General features: G+C 51.7%; 6 protein-coding genes across 6 annotated transcripts in view; 4 read left to right on the forward strand and 2 right to left on the reverse strand.

The window, feature by feature from the left end:
• PpBr36_04467 (uncharacterized protein) overlaps positions 1-259 on the reverse strand; it is a gene marked incomplete at both ends in the record, with an annotated part of 2,468 nt that extends 2,209 nt beyond the window's left edge. Inside the window, one exon of the mRNA XM_029891627.1 lies at positions 41-259. Within this exon, the coding sequence (XP_029750043.1) occupies positions 41-259 (219 nt within the window). The remainder of the gene's footprint in view (positions 1-40) is intronic.
• Positions 260-795: 536 nt separating this feature from the next.
• PpBr36_04468 (uncharacterized protein) lies at positions 796-4,618 on the forward strand (the record flags this gene model as incomplete). Its single annotated transcript, XM_029891628.1, has 3 exons — positions 796-870; positions 977-3,386; positions 3,462-4,618. 3 exons carry the CDS (start codon positions 796-798, stop codon positions 4,616-4,618), a joined length of 3,642 nt encoding a protein of 1,213 aa, XP_029750048.1.
• Positions 4,619-5,835: 1,217 nt separating this feature from the next.
• On the forward strand, positions 5,836-6,746 carry PpBr36_04469 (uncharacterized protein; the record flags this gene model as incomplete). The annotated part of the gene is made up of 2 exons (XM_029891629.1): positions 5,836-5,897; positions 6,014-6,746. The coding sequence occupies 2 exons, from the start codon at positions 5,836-5,838 to the stop codon at positions 6,744-6,746; spliced, it is 795 nt and encodes a 264-aa protein (XP_029750049.1).
• Positions 6,747-7,183: 437 nt separating this feature from the next.
• PpBr36_04470 (uncharacterized protein) lies at positions 7,184-12,235 on the reverse strand (the record flags this gene model as incomplete). Its single annotated transcript, XM_029891630.1, has 1 exon — positions 7,184-12,235. The coding sequence occupies one exon, from the start codon at positions 12,233-12,235 to the stop codon at positions 7,184-7,186; it is 5,052 nt and encodes a 1,683-aa protein (XP_029749990.1).
• Positions 12,236-13,488: 1,253 nt separating this feature from the next.
• Positions 13,489-16,895, forward strand: PpBr36_04471 (uncharacterized protein; the record flags this gene model as incomplete). Its single annotated transcript, XM_029891631.1, has 6 exons — positions 13,489-13,580; positions 13,760-13,902; positions 13,989-14,156; positions 14,243-15,800; positions 15,865-16,168; positions 16,265-16,895. The coding sequence occupies exons 1-6, from the start codon at positions 13,511-13,513 to the stop codon at positions 16,893-16,895; spliced, it is 2,874 nt and encodes a 957-aa protein (XP_029750189.1). The 5' UTR covers positions 13,489-13,510.
• Positions 16,896-19,379: 2,484 nt separating this feature from the next.
• Positions 19,380-21,004, forward strand: part of PpBr36_04472 (uncharacterized protein) — a gene marked incomplete at both ends in the record, with an annotated part of 1,978 nt that continues 353 nt past the window's right edge. The window contains 2 exons of the mRNA XM_029891632.1: positions 19,380-19,490; positions 19,567-20,974. Of these exons, the coding sequence (XP_029750307.1) occupies positions 19,380-19,490; positions 19,567-20,974 (1,519 nt within the window). The remainder of the gene's footprint in view (positions 19,491-19,566; positions 20,975-21,004) is intronic.

Raw genomic sequence — 21,004 nt, forward strand, 5'->3', positions numbered from 1 at the left:
AAAAAAGAAAATGGGGGGGGGAGGGGGGTTTCCCACTGACCAAATACGGCTCCGGAACCTTGGTGTTTACTATGGCAAGCCAGATGCAGGCCGATATGATAACGAGGAACAACCCAGTGCGGTAAATGGAACGTCTCAATAAAATTCGGCGTGGCTGATTGAAGTTATCTTTCATAACATCCGTGATCATAAAAGACGCCGCATATATCACAAGGATATGCACAAGCTTAGAGACAGGCAGCATCGCAAAAAGGCCCATTTCGACGGCTAGGGTACCTAGTTGGAAGGATTGTGGTTGAGTGCTGAAGTGGCCTTTACGTCTCTTTCGACATTTCAACAAAGATCAGGCCAGATTCCTCCCTTGAAAGATTAAATTTGGAAGCAAAAGTTCAATAAGAAAAAGAAACTGATAAATAAAATAAAACGACAGAGAAAGAGATCGTGATATACGTGGTCCCTCCACTCTTCTGGTCAATAGTGTGGCACAGGTTCTTGGTAGTGTTGTCACTTGTTGTTACAATCGTTGCTTGGCGGAGTAGTAGCGGACGGGCCGCGACCCTAACCCTCAAAACCTAACGTCTACGCGTAAAGTGGTTCACCACCAAACACGTCAAACGCGTCTTCAGTAAATTAATTTAGAGATACGCAACTACAGCCGGGCAGGGTATCACTGAACCAACCAGCGCCTCAAGCTTCCCCTCCATGTCCCATTCAGGCCTCACTGGAATATAGAGGGCATATAAACCGGAAATACCCATATGGCCTGAGCGATCGATATCTCATAAACCGGCCACAATGGAGGTTTCTGACGGCGCAAACGATGTCGTCCACCCTGAAGTTCGGGCTCACATCAACAGTCTAGTCTCGGCAGTAAGTTGCTCGATTCCCGGTATTCAGCTATGTCACCTCTCCCTCTCTGTCCCTCTCTCTCTCTCTGTCACATCAGCACTAACACGCTGCTCACGCTTCCCTACAGCTCGGTGGCTTTAGCGCAGACGATGATGGCCGCTACAAGCTTGGAGACGATGCATTGGAAGTACTCCGGGACATGAAAAAATGGATCCGGTTCTACGACGAGAAAACAAATCGCATGGACGTTGCCCGCTGTCTTTCCGAAGCCAACATCGTTGGCGGCGATCTGCTGCACATCCTCGCGACATGGCCCGAGGCCCAATCCGACAGCAAGTTCAAGGCGCGCGTGGCCCTTGCCTGCTACGAGATCATGACCCCTCTCACCTGGCCCATCGAGAAAGACCCGGAGCGGACGACCGTCAACCACTACCGCCACATGCCTGTACTTCAACTTGCGCAGTTGGGTTACAAGCGCGACATTATCAACTTTGACGGGGCTCAGATACTGCACACTGCTATCAGGGTTGCACTGCCATCTATGGCTGTCCCGATAGGGGATCGGACCGCGCGAGACCAGGGGATAATCAAGCTCGTGTTGTACTTCCTGCGCAACATCGCCATGATAGCACCTCCCCCGGGTCTCAAGTATGACGGGGATGAGTCGCAGATTTCTCGATCAGCGACCATCGACGCGTTTTCATACCAGGACATCTTTCTCGCCATCTTGACAATAGCCTCCAACATGGGCGAGGATTTCAGGACCGAGGACGTGATTATCATGGAGATCATTTTCCACCTGGTCAAGCGCGTCGACATACGGAAGCTTTTTCTGGATGGTGAGGCTCTCAGCAAAGCCAAGGGTGAAGATTTGGTTGCCCTGATCAATAAGGAAAAGTCCATGTTGCGAGAGCAGAACAAGCGAGCTCCGACGCGGCACAATCGCTTTGGAACCATGGTCTGGGTGCAAAGAGCAGATGGCAGAATGTCAGCAATATCTGGGCAGGATGCTCTTCGAGACTCTGCAACGCGGGAGCGCAAGATGGACGACAGCAAGACTTTCAGACCGCCCAGGAGATCCAGGAAAGCCGAGATGGAACCCAAAGACCTGGGACCGCCTGTGTCTCTAAACGAGAGGGCCAATAAGCAACTTAGGGGCTTTGTTGAAGAGTTCCTCGATTCGGGCTTTAATCCATTGTTCCAGCACATACGAAAGACCATCGACAGAGAGGCCCCTTACTTGCTCCACCAGCATCGAGCACAGTTCTTCTACCTCACGGCCTGGTTTCTCGAGGCTGAACGTGAGAGGATCAAGACGGCCAAAAAGCAGGGATCAAGCGTCTCGCAAGACGACGTATCCCCCTTTAACCTCGTGGCGGGGGTCTTGAACCAGGAGATGTTTATCACGCTCAGCCGGGCGATGGATCGCGCCTACAACGACAAGGATTGGCAGGAATTGACCACGGTGATGCGTTGCTTCAGCCAGATCTTGCTTACCGTTCAAGATATGGCAGACTCGGGTGATGAGGAGAACGAAGATATTGCCGAAAACATTCTGAATCGTCTCTTCTATGAAGAGGCTACCCATGATGCAATCGCCAACATCGCCAGGAACTTCAAAGACCAAGGTTTTGAATATCTGGATGCTTGCACGGAACTCATCCACACGTATCTCCGCATCCTGGAGTCATACTCAAAACAAAACGTTGACATGCAGGTCCGGTCCCGCAAAAGGACACGTAAGAAAAAGAAGGCCGCCAAAGCTGCTGGCGAAGACGGCGATGCAGCTGGCGACACTAGGATAGACGACGGTGACGACTCGGCCAACGATGAAGCATCTGCGGAGAGGACCAGCAAAGAGCGCAAGTTTGACTTTGGGCGGTTCGCCATGCGTTTTATCCCGCAAGGTGTCGTGGATACATTTGTCCAGTTCACCAAGTACTATCGAGACCTCGACGAATCGCAGCTCAAGCGAGCCCACCGCTACTTCTTCCGTGTTGCATTCAAGCAGGACATGAGCGTCATGCTCTTCCGTGTAGATATCATTCACCTCCTTTACAACATGATCAAGGGACCCGAGGCTCTTGATAAGGGCTCCCCTATGTTCAAAGACTGGGAGGAGCTCGTAAAGCAAATCATTCGCAAATGTGTGCGGAAGATCGAAGAACGGCCGGCGTTGATTATTGAAATGCTTTTCTCCAAGATAAACAGCACAGCACACTACCTGGAGTTTGGCTTCGAGAAGCAAACCATCTCAGGCGCGGCCAACCCTCGGCCTGGCGCTGAGCTCGAGTTCAAGAAGCAAGATCTGAGCCTCGAGCAACAGATAGCCATTGCGGTTGGAGTTTTACTGGACAAGAATCAGGCCGATCATCTTACTTGGGTGAAAAAGGTGCTGAGCAACGCAGAGACAGAGCGCCGTGCGTGGGAGACTGCTCAAAATGCACTTCCCTCTGTGGAGAGCCAAAACGTAGAGGGTGAAGTCGAGAATGACACGTCTGCTGCGCCCTCGATACCCAAAGACAACACGCCTACCAGTACGTCTAACAGTATCGCCCATACACGTCTTGTATTTCTCGCAGTGCTTTGATACTGACCTACTTTTGCTGTAGTCATCCGCCCCGACCATGATGGACGCCGAGGTGCAATGTTCAAGAACCCACATCTCCGACTTCTAATGCGTCTAGTCGGCTTTGAGCGACTGGCACCGAGCGAGGCTGAAACACCCGAGTCGGCCTGGGTAATACCTGCACATTTAAGCGCCGACCAACTTCAAGAGGCAGTCGGTCACATCGCCGCCGCGGAGTTCAATCCACCCGTCTTTGATGATGGTAAATCTGCAGAAGACCAGCTGCGACGCAAGTCGGCCGGCACATCATCAAGGCGGAGGAGGGCCGCTTTTGACGATGACGAGGAAAACGATATTGATAACGAAGATGACGACGGTCTAGAGGAGTTCCTTTTCGAGCCAGGTGGTCCCACGGCCCGCAAATCCGACGTCCGGTCCAAGAAGAAGCTCACGCGGAGGAAGCGATCTCCAGCACAGGAGCTCACCGACGAACAGCTAGACGAGAAGGCCAGGTTGCGGCGGGAGAAGGAGCTTGAGAAACAGAGAAAGATAAAGTCAGCAGCGAGAGTGCATTCTAGTGACGAGGAGAGTGATCAGGAGGCGGACGCGGCCTTCTTTGCGCGCGAGAAGGAGAGGATGGCTGCTCGTAACGCGTTGTATTCGCGACTGGCGCGTAACCCAGGCGAGGTTGCAGCCGAGAAAGCAGCGGGCAAGACAAAAGTGCCCGTCCTGCTCAGCGACGACAGTGGTGATGAGGACAATGTGACATCTGCAGAACGGAGTAAGCGTAGGAAGAGGAAGTCGGAATCGGTTGTTGGGGATGAAGAGGATGGGGATCGTGGCAGCGACGGGGACAGTGAGGACGTTGGGACGCCGGCCCGCGATGCGCCAGAAACTAAACCCTTGCCCAAACGCCGGAAGAAGGCAACGGCGTTTGTGGTCAGCAGCGATGAGGAGGATAGCGGCGACGAGGCCCCTATCAACACAAGGGGCCAGTCGAGTCAGCGTAGCGCGGCAGAGGACGCCATGGAGACGGACGAGACGCCGTTGTCTTCCAGCCCTCACAAGACCAAGACTACGGATGTCGAGATGGCTAATGATGATGATCATGACGAAGAAGATACGCCCGTCAAGGCTCCTACGCAGAGGCGTCCAAGAGCCAAGGCTGGCTTTGTGTTGGATAGCAGTGATGAGGAATAGCGGCATTTAATGCGGGGATCATGGAATTGTTTGGCATTTCAAGGCGCACTGAGGATAGTAATAATATTGTGCATATCACGACATGGTTAATTTGATTGTTTGAGCTGTCTGTCGTCATCTGATTTACTGATCATGTCCAAGCCAGAGCCTTTATTTCTCTTCGGCTCAAGAACTTGAACTGATCAATCAACCAAATCGCAACAGATACTTGCTTGGCAACTTTCTCTTATACACATGGATTTTGACCCAACGCGGACAATTTGAGCCCAACAGGTTATACTTGGTATTCGGATCTGCCGCTCGACTGGCTGCCAAGACGGAAAGGGGTTGGTTGTATGCTTGAACTTGTCAAACATAAACAGCCTGAATACAAACCCGTCAATCACCGGAGCTTTTCAATCCTTACGGATGATATGTTTTCCAACCTTGTCGACGTTGCATATTGCCGGTTTTTTTTTTTTTTTTTTTTTGTTCATGGGAGTATTATTAATAACCCGAGGCTTTCGCATTGCCCACTATACGCTACTTGGCATCATCTTGTTTGTCAATGGCTGAGCTTGTTTATTCGTCGTATATAAGTGCGCGAAAAATTTGATGCCGAACCTTGAAAAGAAAATGTACTGCTCTTGTTAAAAAAAATTTCTTTTGAAGTGCAGTATTTTTGCCGTCAACATTTGTCTGTAGACTTGATCTAGCAGTGATGCAGAGCCCATTTCACCCCATCAAAGATGACGGAAAGACCATAATAGCCGGATGATGATGGATGGTTGGTCTCCGCCATAAATACATATCACGAACCGTTATGACCCATCATCGGGAATAGCCGTGACCTACCAACTCATTTAATTTATAACCGCTGGAGGAATAATGACGCTTTCCGCGTTGGCGCAGATTAATACAGTACGACCCTATTGCCTGGTGGGTGTCACAGCTACGGCTGCATCTCTCCCGGGCCGGCGAGGAATTTATTCAAGGATTTAGCAAGCGGAGCTTGGCTTTGATGGGCTTGGTTTATATGATACAGAGATGCGCTGGATGATAAATAGGAAAAAAAAAAGCTTATCTAGATAATGTACATGGAGATTCCTGTGACATGATCCCATCACTCTTGATTTCTTACTTTGTTTTTCTCCCCTTTGCCACACAGGGTTTCCTCCTTTTTGGCATCAATGTGAGCAGCACAGAGATTGGATCCGAAATTTCAAAGGTTTATCACAATGGGTCAACAACCAAGCTCTCCCGTACCGGGGACCAAATTCAGAGTCATAGGCGCTGGGATGTAAGTCTGGTTGGCCCCTGGACCCAGCCCCATTCGTCTTCTCCCCCAGAGCTCCCTTCATTCTCTCAGCTTCTCCTGTTAATTATGCCAACCCCACCACCATATCTCTTTTATAGGTCTCGCACAGGAACCAAAAGCTTCAACGAAGCGCTGCGGATCCTCCTCGACGGGCCGGTGCACGACTCCGGCATCCAGTCGTGCGCGGGCAGCCGCCGCCAGCGGCACCAGTGGCTGGAGCTGATGGAGCTGGCGGTGGACTGTCGGACCGTGTCGGACCGCAAGCGCATCGAGTGGCTGCTGGCCGACCTGCTCGAGGGCTACACGTCCACCATGGACATACCGGCGAACATGATGTACGAGGAGATCCTGAGCGTCTTCCCCGATGCCGTCGTCATCTGCACCACGCGCGACGCCGTGCCATGGGCCATCAGCATGTGCCGCCTCGCCGACTCGCTCTCCATGTTCTACGTGCCTTGGGTCGCCTACTGGCTCCCCGGCGTCGGCTACTTCTCGAGATGGATGGACCTGCAGAAGCGGCTCATGGCCCTGCGGCTGGGCTACGACGACTACCGCGTCGAGAGCATCCGGGACCACGAGAACACCCTTAAGAAGGTCATCCCACCCGAAAAGCTCTTCTTCTACCGGGTCAGCGACGGATGGGAGCCTCTGTGCAAGATACTCAACCTGCCGGTTCCCGACGTGCCCTTCCCTCACAACAACAATACGACCGACGCCCAGGGGACTGTGAACGAGATTCTGGTGATGGGACTTTTGGCTTGGACAGGAATTTTGGCCGGTTTCGGTGCTGCCGCGTGGTTAGCCTGGAGAGCTTTCTCCTACAGGTCCTGATCAAGGGATGACTCGGCCAGGAGCACTCTTAACAACAAGCCTACACGTCCCTATAGAATCCGGAGATTTGAAGAAATGATACCTTGGCGTGCAATAACATGAACGAGTAAGCATCCACAACTGCGCCCATGAGACATCTTATGTTTGTGGAAATTCTCGTCAGTATGAAAAGCCCTGAATTTGCATTGATAAAACGTTATATCCATATCTCGTCCCACATTCATCTCAACATTTATATGCTTTTGCGTGGCCCTGCGGGGGCTGTCATATCTTTTTTTTTTTTTAAAAAAAAAAAAAAAAATCTTAAAAGAGCAAAGGAAGAAGAGGAGAAATAGAAGCAGCAGAAACCTTTGCCGAGCTCTGGCCAGGTCTATTTGTCCAGTTCAATCTTGCGACAAGTAAAAAGGCATCAGATGATATCCTCTACAAGCCGTTTTTCAAGCCCATTTGGAAAAGTCAAGCGAGTCAGCCAAAGGATCATGTCCATTCGACTGCGTCGGCGTCATGTCTATGCCTTCATGCGTTGGCGCACTCGACATCATTGATGAGCGGTGGGAATGCTGCGTCTGCTCGCTCGCGGTTGTGAAAAAGGTTGCCACCGACGACCGCCTTAGACTGCTGAAACTGTCGCGCATGCTGCTAGCTGGCCTCGAAGCATCCAGCGTTGATGCGGAGGAAGAGGCAATATTGCCGACTGTGTGTTGGGACGAAGACATGGAAGACATGGTCGGCACTGAGCTGATGCTCCCAAACGCTGCACCGCCAGCTCCGCCCGTAGATGCTGTTGGGGGTGGCGAGGGCGATGGTGCGGCTGGCTTTGATCCGTAGCGCTCTCTCATACGCACAATCTCGCGCAATCGGTTGCGCCATGTCGAGACGTGCTCGCCGATCGTGCGAGTCGACCACACGTGAGAGAACACGGATGCATTCAGAGCCAACAGGCGGATGAAATCAGGTAGAGACTTGAGGCTGATCATTTTTGTATCAGCCGCCGGTGATATCTCGGGGAATCCTGGCTTGCTCATCACTTGGACCTTGAAAAACGGGTTGTACTGTTGGTACGATTTGCCGTTTTCGGCCTCGCCCGTCGTGCCACTTTCTTTGGCAACAGCCATTTTGGCCGCGCGCTCCCGGGAGGCGACGAAAGAGGCACGGGAAACTGGCGTAATGACAATGTTGACGTAGTTAAACTCGGATGCGAATGTGTCAAAGTTGAACGGTAGACCAGAATCGTTGAAGATGATGTTGACAAAGTCATTGCCAATGTGTTTCTTCTTTTGAGTACACGCCGGGTCCTGCTCAAGATTCGTAGGCATTTGCGTTGTGACATGGAACACTATCTCCGTGACCCGGTCTCTCCAGCAGAACGTGTACTGCCCATCAGTGTCGTACTGACGATCCAGACCTTGCGCGTTGAAGGTAGCACCCTTGAGCTTCGTCAGTGTGCCGAGGCCGTTCAGAAAGTCGATGTAATCTCTACTTCCCGACACATTTGCAAGAATTTCTGCCTCCTTCCATTGGCCCTCTCCAATATAAATCACTCCCACCTTGTGCCCGTCTACCGGAGAGTTGTGATCAAACATTTTGAGTGCCCGAGGTATGGCAGGGTCTTCAGGCAGTGGTATAGGCCGCAGCGTCGAGTTTTGAGGTTGCGGGAGCGATGAAAGCAGCTGTACCATGACGTGGCTTGGGAACGCGGCATTTTCCAACATTGCCTGCCCATCGCGGTTACTTTCGGCTGTGACTGTCCGGATTTGATGATGAGGAAGAGGCTTGATGCTTTCGCGTACGACAAAACATGAGGTGCCCGACGGTTGTCGTTTTGTGACGTGTGCCCAGCCGTTCCTGGTGGCCTGTTTGATCGAAACGATGCTGTTGCCAACGATCCAGTGTCTTTCCTTAATCTCGCCGAATCGCTCTTGTGTGAAGAGAGGATCCTCCAAAGACTCATCCACGTCCGAGTACGCAACCCTGGACATGAAGTCAATTGTGATCTGGGCCTGCTCTTCCCCTGGACCCCCGTCGGCATCTGCGAAGAGATTCTTGGCAATCCAGGGTACGTGATTTGGTCGGTCCGGTAGCTTCACAGCCAGGAACCAGAATGTAATGACATGGTAGCCCAGAGCATATACATACTGGGGGAGATCATCAGAGGTGCCGCCCGCGTCCATCTGACCAAGTGGGGTCATGGGAGTTGGTGGCTCGCTGCCGTTCCCTAGGCGAAGGCTTGATCTTTTGGCCCGGACGTCTTGCAGATATCTGAAGCAGATTCCGAACACAATCCTGTACTCGTCCTCCCTGAAGTTGGAGTAAAGCTCGGATAGCCTGCTGAGACAGGCGAGGAATTCCAGAATGTGCATTGCGACGCCCTGACGCGTGATAATTTGCGACATCCTCTGGAGAATGGCGACGAGACATTTGCTAGTCGACAGTGGGAGCTCATGCGCGCAAATAGATAACGCGTGAATGCAGCATTTGGCCGACTTGTCTGAGAGGCCTTGCATAAAGGTCTGGACTATCTCGTCCTCTTCATTCTTCTGGAAGTGATGGTGATAGCTCAGTATCGTTGTAAGAATATGGTAGAAGCAAACGGCCACCTCAGTCTTTCGCAGATGCGTTGATACAGGTGGTTCCTGGAACATGTTATTACGAATCTTTTCGCAAATGATGCCCCGAATCTGTTGAATCTGCGGTATGGCATCCTCAAACAGCGCATGATTGGCTAGCTGAGAGGGTAAATGAACGATGATGAAACTATAAATCTCCCAGTCGCAACCCATATGAAGAATACTTATTAGGGCATCGAGCCAAGCCGCCATATTCAGAGCGGGCACAGGTTCAGAGACCTCTTCTGGGGCGGCGGAACAATGCGAGAACAGCACTGGACTGGCTATCGGTGACGGAGGCTCAGGAAGAGCGTCCTGGTCGGAAAGAGACCACATCTGTCTGTACCTCCCCGCTGAAGTTGAAGACGCGCCTGTACCACTTGCACAGCGAGACACGGGCGTCCTGTCGCGCTCGAGAGGGGATATGGACTGTCCAAAAGAAACTGCGCGGCCCGGGCGAGTAGTGAGACTGTTGGGCTCAGGCCGCGGTGGTCTGGCATTCTGCGCCTCTTCTGTAAGTCTCTTGGAGATTGACTCCTCGGTGCGAAACATCATCGCAGCCAACGCGTCAGACTCGGTGAAAGGTGTCAGGAAGATGTGGTTTTCCCAGTCCGACCTCAGGCGGAAGAGCATCTTCATGGCCGTCAGGCGGGCGTCTGTCTCACATTTGCTTGAACGAGTGATATGAACGATGGCATCAAAAAGTCTGCTGGCCTTTCTTACATCCGTATCCATTGACCTCATGAACATTTGAACATAACCCCTCGTAACTAGGTTCGATGGGCTCTGAAAGTTCTCAAGGTCATTTGCAGATTCAGAGGGCTGTGCCTGACTGCTTATGGTTACAGCTGGTGCCAGGACATGGGGTGCTCTTGTCCGGTCGTTTGCAACCACACTCCGCAGGCAGTCTATGATGTGATCAAATAGGTCCTGATGAGCAGATTGACTGACAGAAACCGCGAATGAGACTATATTCTGGAGTATCAGTGTCTCGTTCTCTTCTGCGATGCCATCAAGTAGGCTTTCAGTGAGACCCGGGGCAGTATAGCCACCGGATTCCGCATCGATAATCTCCAGAATGTCAATTACTTCGGTGATGATGCGAAAAGCCCTCAACCTGACCGAAGTCGAGCGACGCCTGTCTCGAAAGAAAGTCTCGAGAACAAGACTGACATTGTCCTCCCATTGAATGTCAGATGGAAAACAGCAATGGAACTCGGCAAAATAGTCGAGTACGAGACCAGCAGCAGAGTCCGGGAGGAGCTCATGAATCTTGGTAAAGAATACAATGCAGTCTTGCCTTTGTACGAGCTCAGACTGGAATTCTAGCAAGAGCTGCTCAAGTCTGGCCGTAAGTCGCCCTATCTCAGCCAAAATGGGATCTTCTCTTTCGAAACTACTTGTGGGAGACGACAAGGACCTTGCCGAAACTGGCACCTCCCCGCCGCTAGACTTTTCTAGCCTGGGCAAGACACGGCTTCGTTTTGCGCAGTCTGCAGCCACATTCAGGATCACAGCCCAGTCCTCATCTTCAATGGCAGCACTAAGATTCTGGGCACCGTCGTCGAAGAGTGAGTTGATGAGTTGGAGCAAAACACCGCATGTCTTGGGCGTAGCCTGGTTGTTGACGAGATTTACAAGCCCGTCGATCAGAGGACTCAATGGAACAGAAGGATAGCCTTTGCTCGAGGATTTCCAGACGAGTTTTTGCAGCACCTCAAGGGCACCACGAACTTCGCGTTGGTCTCGTTGCTGGGACTCTGCTCTGCCAGATGAATTGTACGCCTGTAGCACAGTGAGGAGTATCTGAACCATGGCATTCCCGTGGTGTGACTTGGAGATGTTCGATAAAACCTGCCAGGCGGGCTTGGCGAGATTTGCAACCATGCTGTATATGGAGCTCAAAACGTTGACACAACGCCCGAGGTTGGCCGACGGTATCATGCCGAACGTTACAATAGCATTAAAGACGTTAATGCATGACTTTAGGTCGTCCTCAGAATTAGTAGCCATGCAAATGTCAAGAAGACACTCAATTAAACGACCCGCCGTGTTGTCGTTTGTGACCTTGAAATTGAATTTAACGACTTCTTGAACAAAGTCAAAAAGCCGAGAGAAGTTCTTTTCCTCGCCGGAAACGTTGGCCTTGGCCTTGGTCGCCCGGCTGGTGCTTCGCGATGGATTCTTGCGGGCCTCTTTGACGGCCTCTTTTGCCTCCTTGACAGCCTGGAACTTCTCCTGAAGCCAGCTACTAAGGAGCGGTACCACATCGTATTCGAACCCGGCGAGGTCTCGACCACGCCGGGTGAGATCCTCGAGTGCGGCCAGTTGGAGATGAAAGTCTTCAGGATTGGCGGGTGCGGATATTGTTCGAAAGTACTCCCTCCTCTCGAGATCAGTGCACTCATGGTGTCTGACACATTCTGTGACCAGCTCCCAGCCTGCAACACGTGCCGCATGCGGCTTGCCTGGCTCAATGAGATCTTTGCCGGCGTACCATATATCAAGAACTGATGTGAGGGAGCATGTTGCGATGACGATACGCAGTGAGGCGGCAGCTGCGATCCTTTCGTTCAGCGGTGCGGATCGTAGATGTTCGAGAGCGTCTAGACGATGCGCCGGCTGCCCAGCTGCAGTACTTTCTTGTACAGTGGCACTCTCGTTCGTAAGCTGCGCAGTGGAGCCAGCAGCAGATATCGACATTGGCTGCACGGGCGGAGGGGACTTGGTCAGTCTAGCGCCGGTGAGGTTCTTGAAGACACTGGCAAGGCCGCCTGTGCTACGGGCGAAGTCTGGAGACTGGGCGGCATCCTCAGTCGATCGGGACATAGGCTCGTCGCTTTCCGAGGCCGTGGGGCCTAGCGAAACTATACGCCGCAACATGTTAACGGGTAATCCATCAGAGACGAAAGGGCGTTTAATATGGGTAGGCCGCAAATGGGCACAAGTGTATGTACGAAAGATGCAAAGTAAACTCGTCAAAGAACTATTGGGAGGCCTCAGTCGTCGAAAATGTTCGAACAGAGGTGCAGGCGGGGCAGGGGTAAGTGGAAAGCAACGGTACAGTGGTGATGTTGGTGGTGGCTGCTAGCATGTTGCGTAATCCAGAAGAATCTGGGCGAGCACAGAAGGCAAAAAAATATGGATGGATGGCTGCTCGCAGGCAGTCAAGACGGTGTTGGTGGGCAGGTAGGCACGGCTGACAGAGTTGCCATATTGATATGTGACAAGACTGCAAGTTCTATGCCTCATCCCTAAACCAGTCCAAGAAGGTCTCGGGCCATGACTTTTGGCCCACGTCCAAAATAACAACTGATTCTAGAACCAGTCTAGACTAGGCATACTACTACTGTAGACTAGTCTAGAGCAAGGGTTGAGGAAGTGAGGTATGGTATGGTATACAGGCAGTTGCGCACGGCACCATAACTTACAAGCACGCTAGTTCTTGCATACAAAAAGACAAAGGGAAGAAACCCAAAGCGGGCTGATGGTAGTTAGGGACCTATGTATAGGTATCGAAGCCGGTCGGTGGTGATGGATGGTGGCTGTAAAGTCGCGGTCGCGCAGTAAACCAGCACAGCTCCGCACTTTTGCTGCGCCCTTTCGTCGAGTCGATCGCGCGTCGGTCCGTTGTCGTTGTTTCTGGGGAAGATGAGCTAGGGAGCCGTGAGCACCACCAGTGACTGACACGACCCCATGAAACTTCAAATCGCGAAATAATCCTGGTTCGCCCCCAAGTTTTGCCTTGGCCCACGGTCTCCGCAAAATTGGACTGAATTACGCCATTGGGCCAAGGTGGGCAGAGCTGTACGGGAGCTTTGCACGTGTTGCGATCCGAGCGACAATGCATGGGGGTAGTTTTAAAGCTTTTTATCTCAATGATTTTCATTCTCAAGGACGTTTATCGATAAGTAGTTTCTGGAAGTGTCCCCTCTGGATTTCGTTTATCGTTATCGATTGGCCTGCGCCCCGCCAATATTCTTCATCCATTCCCTTTAGAGCTTCGCCGCCTAGCCAACGGGAGTTGTTTGTTATACTGGATCTGGGCGCAAGATTCTATTCAGCGAGGCATTCTTACTTTTACACCGACTTACTCAACGCGTCTTCTCTGATTGAAACGCCACCATTCCCGTTAGTCACAAGCCAACTCCTGGCAAGATGGCCGTCGTAATCGGCGAAGTTGCTCAGCTCCTTGATGCGACCCTCGACCCCCAACATCACAAAAAAGGTATTTCACTCCATCGCCTACCGTCCAAAGCTACCGATCATAGCTTTGTTGCCCCGCCATAGACGCCTCAAACGCAACACTTGCGTACGTTAGGTATCTGCTTGGGCCGCAGACGTTCAGATTACCACCAACGCTTTCTGCGTTCAGCGCTAATGTCTTTTTTTTTTACAACCATCCAGCCGAAGCCGCTCTTAGGATAGAAGAAAAGAAGCCCCAATTCTCCTTAACACTTCTGCAGATCGTCAACTCGGACGCCCTACCTGCCAAGACTCGTCTGGCAGCCGCGCTCTGTTTCAAGAACTTTATCAGGAGCAACTATGTGGTACGTGTAGCACGGCATCCAGAGGCCACTCGTCGGTGTCAGATCGATGTCAGTTGCACATGTGCTAAGCAGAAGCGGGGCGACAGGACGAAGATGGCAAGTACAAGTTGCCCGAGGACGAGGTCGCGACACTCAAGCAAGAGCTTGTCGGACTCATGATCTCATCTCCGCCAAACATCCAAGCACAGCTCGGCGATGCCATCAGCATTATTGCAGACTCCGACTTTTGGGAGCGTTGGCAGACATTGATACCGGTATGGTTCCGCCCTCGAGATTCCAACACTTTTCTCTCTTTCTCTCTGCCTCGTATGATGAACTGACATGAGTGGGCGCATTCCAGGATCTTGTTAGCCGGTTGTCAACGTCTGATTTCAAGATTACGAATGGCGTTCTTGAGGTCGCCCACTCGATCTTCGTTAGGTGGAGGCCCTTGTTTTCATCCAACGAGCTTTATACCGAGATCAACCACGTTCTGTCGCACTTTGGCGAGCCGTTCTTGAAGATTCTGGACAGCACGCACCAACGCATAGAGGCAGCCAAAGGAGACGCAACACAACTCAAGGGCTGGCTTCAGACGATGGATCTTCTCGTCAAGATCCTGTTCGACCTTTCGTGCCAAGATCTTCCTCCCATAATCGAGTCCAACATTGCCAGCCTGTGCACACTTCTGCAAACTTATCTGTCCTATTCCAACCCCCTCCTGGATGGCGATGACGAAGAGGAGACTGTCATCGAGTTGGTCAAGTCAGATATCTGCTCCGTCTTGACTTTGTATTTCTCCAAGTTCGATGACGATTTTGGTAACACGGCCCAGGAGTTCATCCCGGCCGTGTGGCAATTACTCTCGTCGATCGGCATGGAGAAGAGATACGACGGACTCGTCAGCAAAGCTCTACAGTTTCTCACCACTGTGTCAGGTAACCCGCGTCATGCGCCACACTTCAACAGCCAGGCTGTGATAAAGGAGATCGTCGAGAAGGTGGTGCTGCCAAATATCAGCTTACGCGAGTCCGACATCGAGCTGTTCGAGGACGAGCCGATCGAGTTCATTCGGCGTGATCTGGAAGGCTCTGACTCTGACTCGAGGAGGAGGGCGGCAACAGACTTCTTGAGGAGGCTGCAGGAGAACGACGACAAGCTTGTCACTGAAGTGGTCGGGCAGTACATCAACCACTACCTCGGACAGGCCGACTGGAAGTCCAAGGACACTGCAGTCTACCTGTACCTCTCGATTGCTGCCAAGGGTGCTGTGACGGCGGCGAGGGGAGTTCAGACCGTGAACCCTCACGTCAATGTGGTCGACTTCTTCCAACAGCATATTGCTGGGGATCTGATAAAAGACGAAGGAGTCGAGCCTATTTCCAAGGTCAATGCCATCAAGTACCTGCACAACTTCCGCAGCCAACTTACCAAGGAGCAATGGAGCGGAGCCATCCAGCCGCTGATTGTCAACATGGCTTCGTCGAACTATGTCGTATACACATACGCCGTTATCACCGTCGAGCGTGTGCTATTTCTTACTAACGAGGAAGGGGAGCACCTATTCACGCGAGCGGACATCGAGCCACTTGCCAGAGACCTGCTGGAGCATCTTTTCAACCTGGTTGAGAAGGATAGGTCACCTGCCAAGATGCAGGAGAACGAGTTTTTGATGAGGTGCATTATGCGGGTTCTAATTGTCATCAAGGACGGCGCAGTCCCGCTGTTGGACAGTGTTCTCGATCGCCTCATCGCCATCACAAATGTGATCAAACAAAACCCAAGCAACCCCCGATTTTACTATTATCACTTCGAGGCCGTCGGCGCCCTGATTCGCTACTGCGCTGCCACCGATGCCGGCAAGTTGGAGGCGAAGCTCTGGGAACCGCTCTCGTCAATTCTCAATGAGGACGTCACAGGTACGTGTAACTTCTTAGTCCCTTACAACTTAGAGCTGAGCGTTCATGCTAACTTGGTTGGCAGAGTTCGTTCCTTATGTCTTTCAGCTGTTCGCCGCGCTCCTTGAATCCTCACCAAACACTGCAGCGCCAAACAATTTCTTGAACCTTCTGAAGCCCGTGCTTTCTCACACCGTCTGGGAAACCCGGGGTAATGTCCCTGGATGTGCCCGGTTTCTCTCAGCAATCGTGCCCAAGGTTGCAGAAGGAATTGTTGCAGAAGGACATCTTGAAGCAATTCTGGGCATTTTCCAGCGGCTACTCGGGTCCAAAAAGACTGAGCCGAATGCTTTCGACATACTGGAGGCGATTGTGGGCTCTTTCCCGGCGTAAGTGGAGCTACTTTTTTCTATCACGGCAACGCGCAGCTAGAGTTTCCCTTACCTGCGTGGCTTGATTAGATTACTGACGAATCGCACATACAGTTCTGCGTTGGATCAGTACTTTGGAACTATACAATCGTTGTTATTCAAAAAGTTCGAGACGGACGTGCCCGACTCTTTCAAGCAACGGTTTGTCCGATTCTACCACCTTGTCTCTGCCCGGGGGGTAGAGGCTGGCTTCGGTGCAGATTACTTCATCAAGCACGCTGAGGCTTTGCAAGCCAAGGTTTTCGTGCCACTCTATCTGAATTATGTTCTCCCGGTTACCGCTGGCTTCGCACGGCCAGTAGATCGGAAGCTCGGTGTCATCTCATACACCAAGACGCTGTGCGACTCGACCGCCTTTGCTCAGACGTACGCGAAGGGCTGGGGCTTTACATGCAACCGCCTGCTAGAACTTCTCAGTAACCCGCCCAAGGTAACGACCGGGGCAGGGGATGAGTTCATCACTGAAGCCGATGTAGATGACATCGGGTTCGGTGTCGGCTACACACCACTCAACACATGCAAACGGGGTCCTCGTGATGACTTCCCCGAGATTACCAATGTGCAAACCTGGGTGAGCGAGTACATGAAGTCGGCCAATCAGCGTACCGGCGGGAAACTTGCAACGTTTGTCCAGGAGCGACTGGAGGATGCTAGCAAGGCGGAGCTAGCCAAATATCTCAGCTGAGAGATATCGGTAGACTGTGAAAGAGGGGAGGCGGTGGTTGCGGATAGTGAAGAAGAAAAAATAAAAATAAAAACATGAGAGCTCATTCACCTTGCAAATGCGCTAGTGTGGGGATAGGCTGATTGCTGTGGATAGACATCGGGGTAGTACCTCGTTCCTCGAAATCGGTAGGATGCGTCTTTTGTCGTCCTTCAGGGGAAGGCTGTGCACGTGCGAGGGGAAATGATGGAGACCCTGAATATTTTGCGGGGGAGTAACGTACGTTATAGCACAGCCCCATAGTCTCTTGGTCGAAAGGCTCGAATTATGCCTTGCCCGAATTTGGAATGCTTGAATTGAAACAAGCACTCCACCAATCTGGTCCGCCCGCTCCTTCACTGTCCTGACTGTATTCTCTGTCGACCTAGCGACCTAGCTGCTATGGCAGTACTGCGTAGGTGTGGCAGGGGGTACGACAGCTTGTGGCTATGAAAACGGAAATTAATTTAGGCTCACCACGAAACATAGCCCTGGCAAATAGTAAGCTTGTAGGGAGGTAGTCAATCGAGACCTCTCTATTCAAGAGCAGGGTATACATGGGTCTCTCGTCGACTGACCTTTTTGATCTGCTATTTCCGATTTTGATATCCACAACAAGCACTAAAAGCTTACGACGTAGGATACCCGATGAGAGGATGTCGATGGCCTCTTCATATTCAGCCTAAAAGCCTCTCAACCGCCTCGGCACGACTCGGCTACGGCAGGCATCGGGTTGAATGAATGGTGAGGGTATACGTGGCTTGTAAATCCACCGCTGGTTGACCAACTGGCACTGCGCATATGTAACTCGTTCAAGGTGAGGAAGCAAAGCCCGCGAGCATCGGTGGCATGGGGCTCGTCCAGAAGGATTCTTTCCGAAACGACGCCATGTTAAATACAAGAGCGAAAAAGCGCGTAGGATATAAAAAAATAAAAAATAGAGAAAAGAATAAGGAGGACAATGCAATAGCGATTGGAGAACACAAAGAGCTTCAGCGAATACTGGTTGACTGTTTGATGTGAATGATGACTGAAATGCAGCTCTGTGTCGAATAGGTGTTGACCCATTTTTGCTGATTTGCACGTCACCGACGGAGATCATGAAAGTCGTCCCAAGCTGCCGGGGAAAGGCGAACTACAGCACCTGTCCAAAAATAACGCAACAATCCCAAAATCTCACCAAAAGTCTGTATTTTCACAAAGCCATAACTTTCCCAATATACGAGGCGCAAACTCGTAAATTTAAATTCGAATAGATATTTAGTAAATTAAACACACATTCAAATTCCACTGCTATTGCTCCTATACTGAATAATTGGTGAATTTTTGAAATAAAAATGCCAAAATTTCCCAAACCTGCATCCACTATACATCCCCTGTAACCCACTGTAACGGTATTTTTTCAACTTTTGCTCGTTTATATTCGTATTTACAACTCTAATAAACAATAAAATCTGATAATATTAGTATGTAAAAAAAGAGAGAGTTTTAAATTATATACTGATAGCTTTTTGGTATGGTAGTATTTTGAATTGATTGAATTATCTGTTGTTGAAACCCGCGAATTTTGGTGTGATTTTGGGATCGTTGCGTTACTTTTGGACAGGTGCTGTACCGGTCCCGCCGGCTGCAAAAGAAGGTGCGGGGCCCGTTTGAGGTTATTTTGGGGGGCCAAGAAAGAGCCGTCTGGACGGCGATGCACCACCGGCAAACAGCCAAGGATGGGAAGGAAGGCAGAACCCTCCCTGTCTTTGGGATTCCATGGCATCAAACGTCAACCCCAATGGGGTTTAAAGGTAGTATACTGCTCCCTGAGAGGTTTCTTCACTTATGTGGAGGCTTTGCCTCGGGAAGGGAAACACAAGGGGGTCCGACAAGTCGAAAAGGCATGGACCACGCGGCTATGGTAAGACGTACGTGGTTATTGATAACAACTCCGCTCAGGATGATGCTCGTCGTTTGACAAGGACGTACCCGACAAAGTGACGCTTTATTGGCCCGTGGTCATCTCCCAAGGCCTGTTATCCTTACCCCGAAGCTTATTCTCGTGTTGTATGGCTAGGATTTGCCTGGCGAGTCAGCCCCCGCAGGTTATCCTGTGGCCATCGTCCCTACTGAAGGGTATGGGTTCAGAACTTGAAGGTTCTCCTATATTGATTCGGAGCGGGGCTTATTGTACGGAGTCCCTTATTGAGAAGTATAGTTCAAATGAAGAAAAAACCTTACAACCGACTTTTGTACAAAGATCCAGTGGTCTGCTCCTCCTCAAGCAGGTTAGGTTTTTTTGGTCATCCCACGGCGCGGATACCACTCTCGCTTTTGCAGTTTGATCTTTCAGCAGCAATCTTTCGCTTAGTGTTGCTGACGATAGCGTCTGTCCTCTCGCTCATTTCTGTTATCATATATACATATAAAGAGAATAGTTATTTGATTTATTTTGCTATTCTTCCCAGAGAATAAACATCGATGAGGTTCTCTACGAGTCGGCTGGCCCTCGTGGCTAGCGGGTTGGCTGTGGTTGAAGGTGCTGTGATCCATTCCAGGGCTCTCCCTGGGGTCAAGGTTACTTTCCAGGAGGTAAACAGGTGTCCTCCGTTTATTTTTCTGTGGTTGGAATATGCTCGCTTAGGATATAGCTAACGGCATCGAACAGACCAAAATCTGCGAGACAACCCCCGGCGTCAAGGGCTACAGTGGCTACGTCACTCTGCCTGCTACGCTGGACCCTGCCATCCCCTTCGAGAGCAACATGTTCTTCTGGTTCTTTGAGTCACGTCAATCCCCCGCAACAGCACCCACTACCTTGTGGCTGCAAGGTGGTCCTGGATCGGCCAGTATTGACCAGGCAGTGAGCGGTCACAACGGTCCCTGCTCAGTCAACCCAGACTCCAAAACGACCACGCTCAACCCCAACAGCTGGAACTCGGTCTCCAACATGATCTACATTGATAATCCCGTGCAGGTTGGGTTCTCCCACGACGGCGTGCTCAAGCCGGGTGTCTTGGATACTCAGACCGGCGACGTCAACCTGGACAACCCGGCCGACCCAACCAACTGGCTCTCTGTCAAGGGAACCTTTCCCAGCGGTGACAAGAACCACATGGTCAACACGACCACCACGGCAGCTAAGGCCATTTTCTACGCGATGCAGGCATTCTTCGACCAGTTCCCGCAGTATCGTCGCGACAATATCAACATATGGTCCCAGAGCTATGGCGGCCACTATGCGCCCGCCATTGCCTCGCTGATCACCCAGGAGCAGGCAAAGCCGGGCAGCGTGCTGCAGACCGCTGGATCATCCGGCTCGCCCAAGAATGGCAAGAGAGCCACCACGGCCATTGGTGTCAATTCGATTGGTATCATCAACGGCTGGGTCGACCACGTGACGCAGGCTCCCTTCCTCATGACCTACAACAACAACAACTCGTACGGGATCAAGTCGTATTCGGATGACACAGCACAGAAGCTTCTGACCCAGTTCAACGCCCCTGGCGGATGCATGGATCTGTCCAAGCAGTGCCGACAGATCATAGTCGACAAGGACGCTGCCGGACTCGCCACCGACCCCGACGTGGTGAAGAAGTGCAGTGAAGCCACGTCTTCTTGCCTAGCCATGATCGGCCAGAACGACGCCGCGTCGGGCCGCTACACCTTCGACATGGCCCAGGTGCTGCCCCTCGGCTTCCCCTACCCCTACGAGGTCGGCTGGCTCAACGATGCCGGTGTCCAGAGCGCTCTGGGCGTCAAGTTGAATTATACCAAATCCAGCAGCGCCGCCGCCGCCTACTTCTTAGGCTCGGGAGATCTAGTCCGTCCGTACAGCGACGTTGTGGGCCAGCTTCTGGACCAGGGTGTCAAGGTCGCCATGGTCTACGGCGACCGGGACTGGCGCTGCAACTGGGTGTCGGGCGAGGCAGTCAGCTTGTCAGTCAAGTATGGCGACAGCGCCAAGTTTGCTGCTGCTGGCTACACCGATCTCAAGGTTGGGAACAAGGTTGCCGGAAAGGTGCGCCAGAATGGTCTTTTTAGCTTCACTCGGGTGTTCAACGCCGGTCATGAGGGTCAGTGTTTTTTCTTATATTTTTGGCCCC

The sequence above is a fragment of the Pyricularia pennisetigena genome, chromosome 6, assembly GCF_004337985.1.
Source record: "Pyricularia pennisetigena strain Br36 chromosome 6, whole genome shotgun sequence".
NCBI lineage: Eukaryota > Fungi > Ascomycota > Sordariomycetes > Magnaporthales > Pyriculariaceae > Pyricularia > Pyricularia pennisetigena.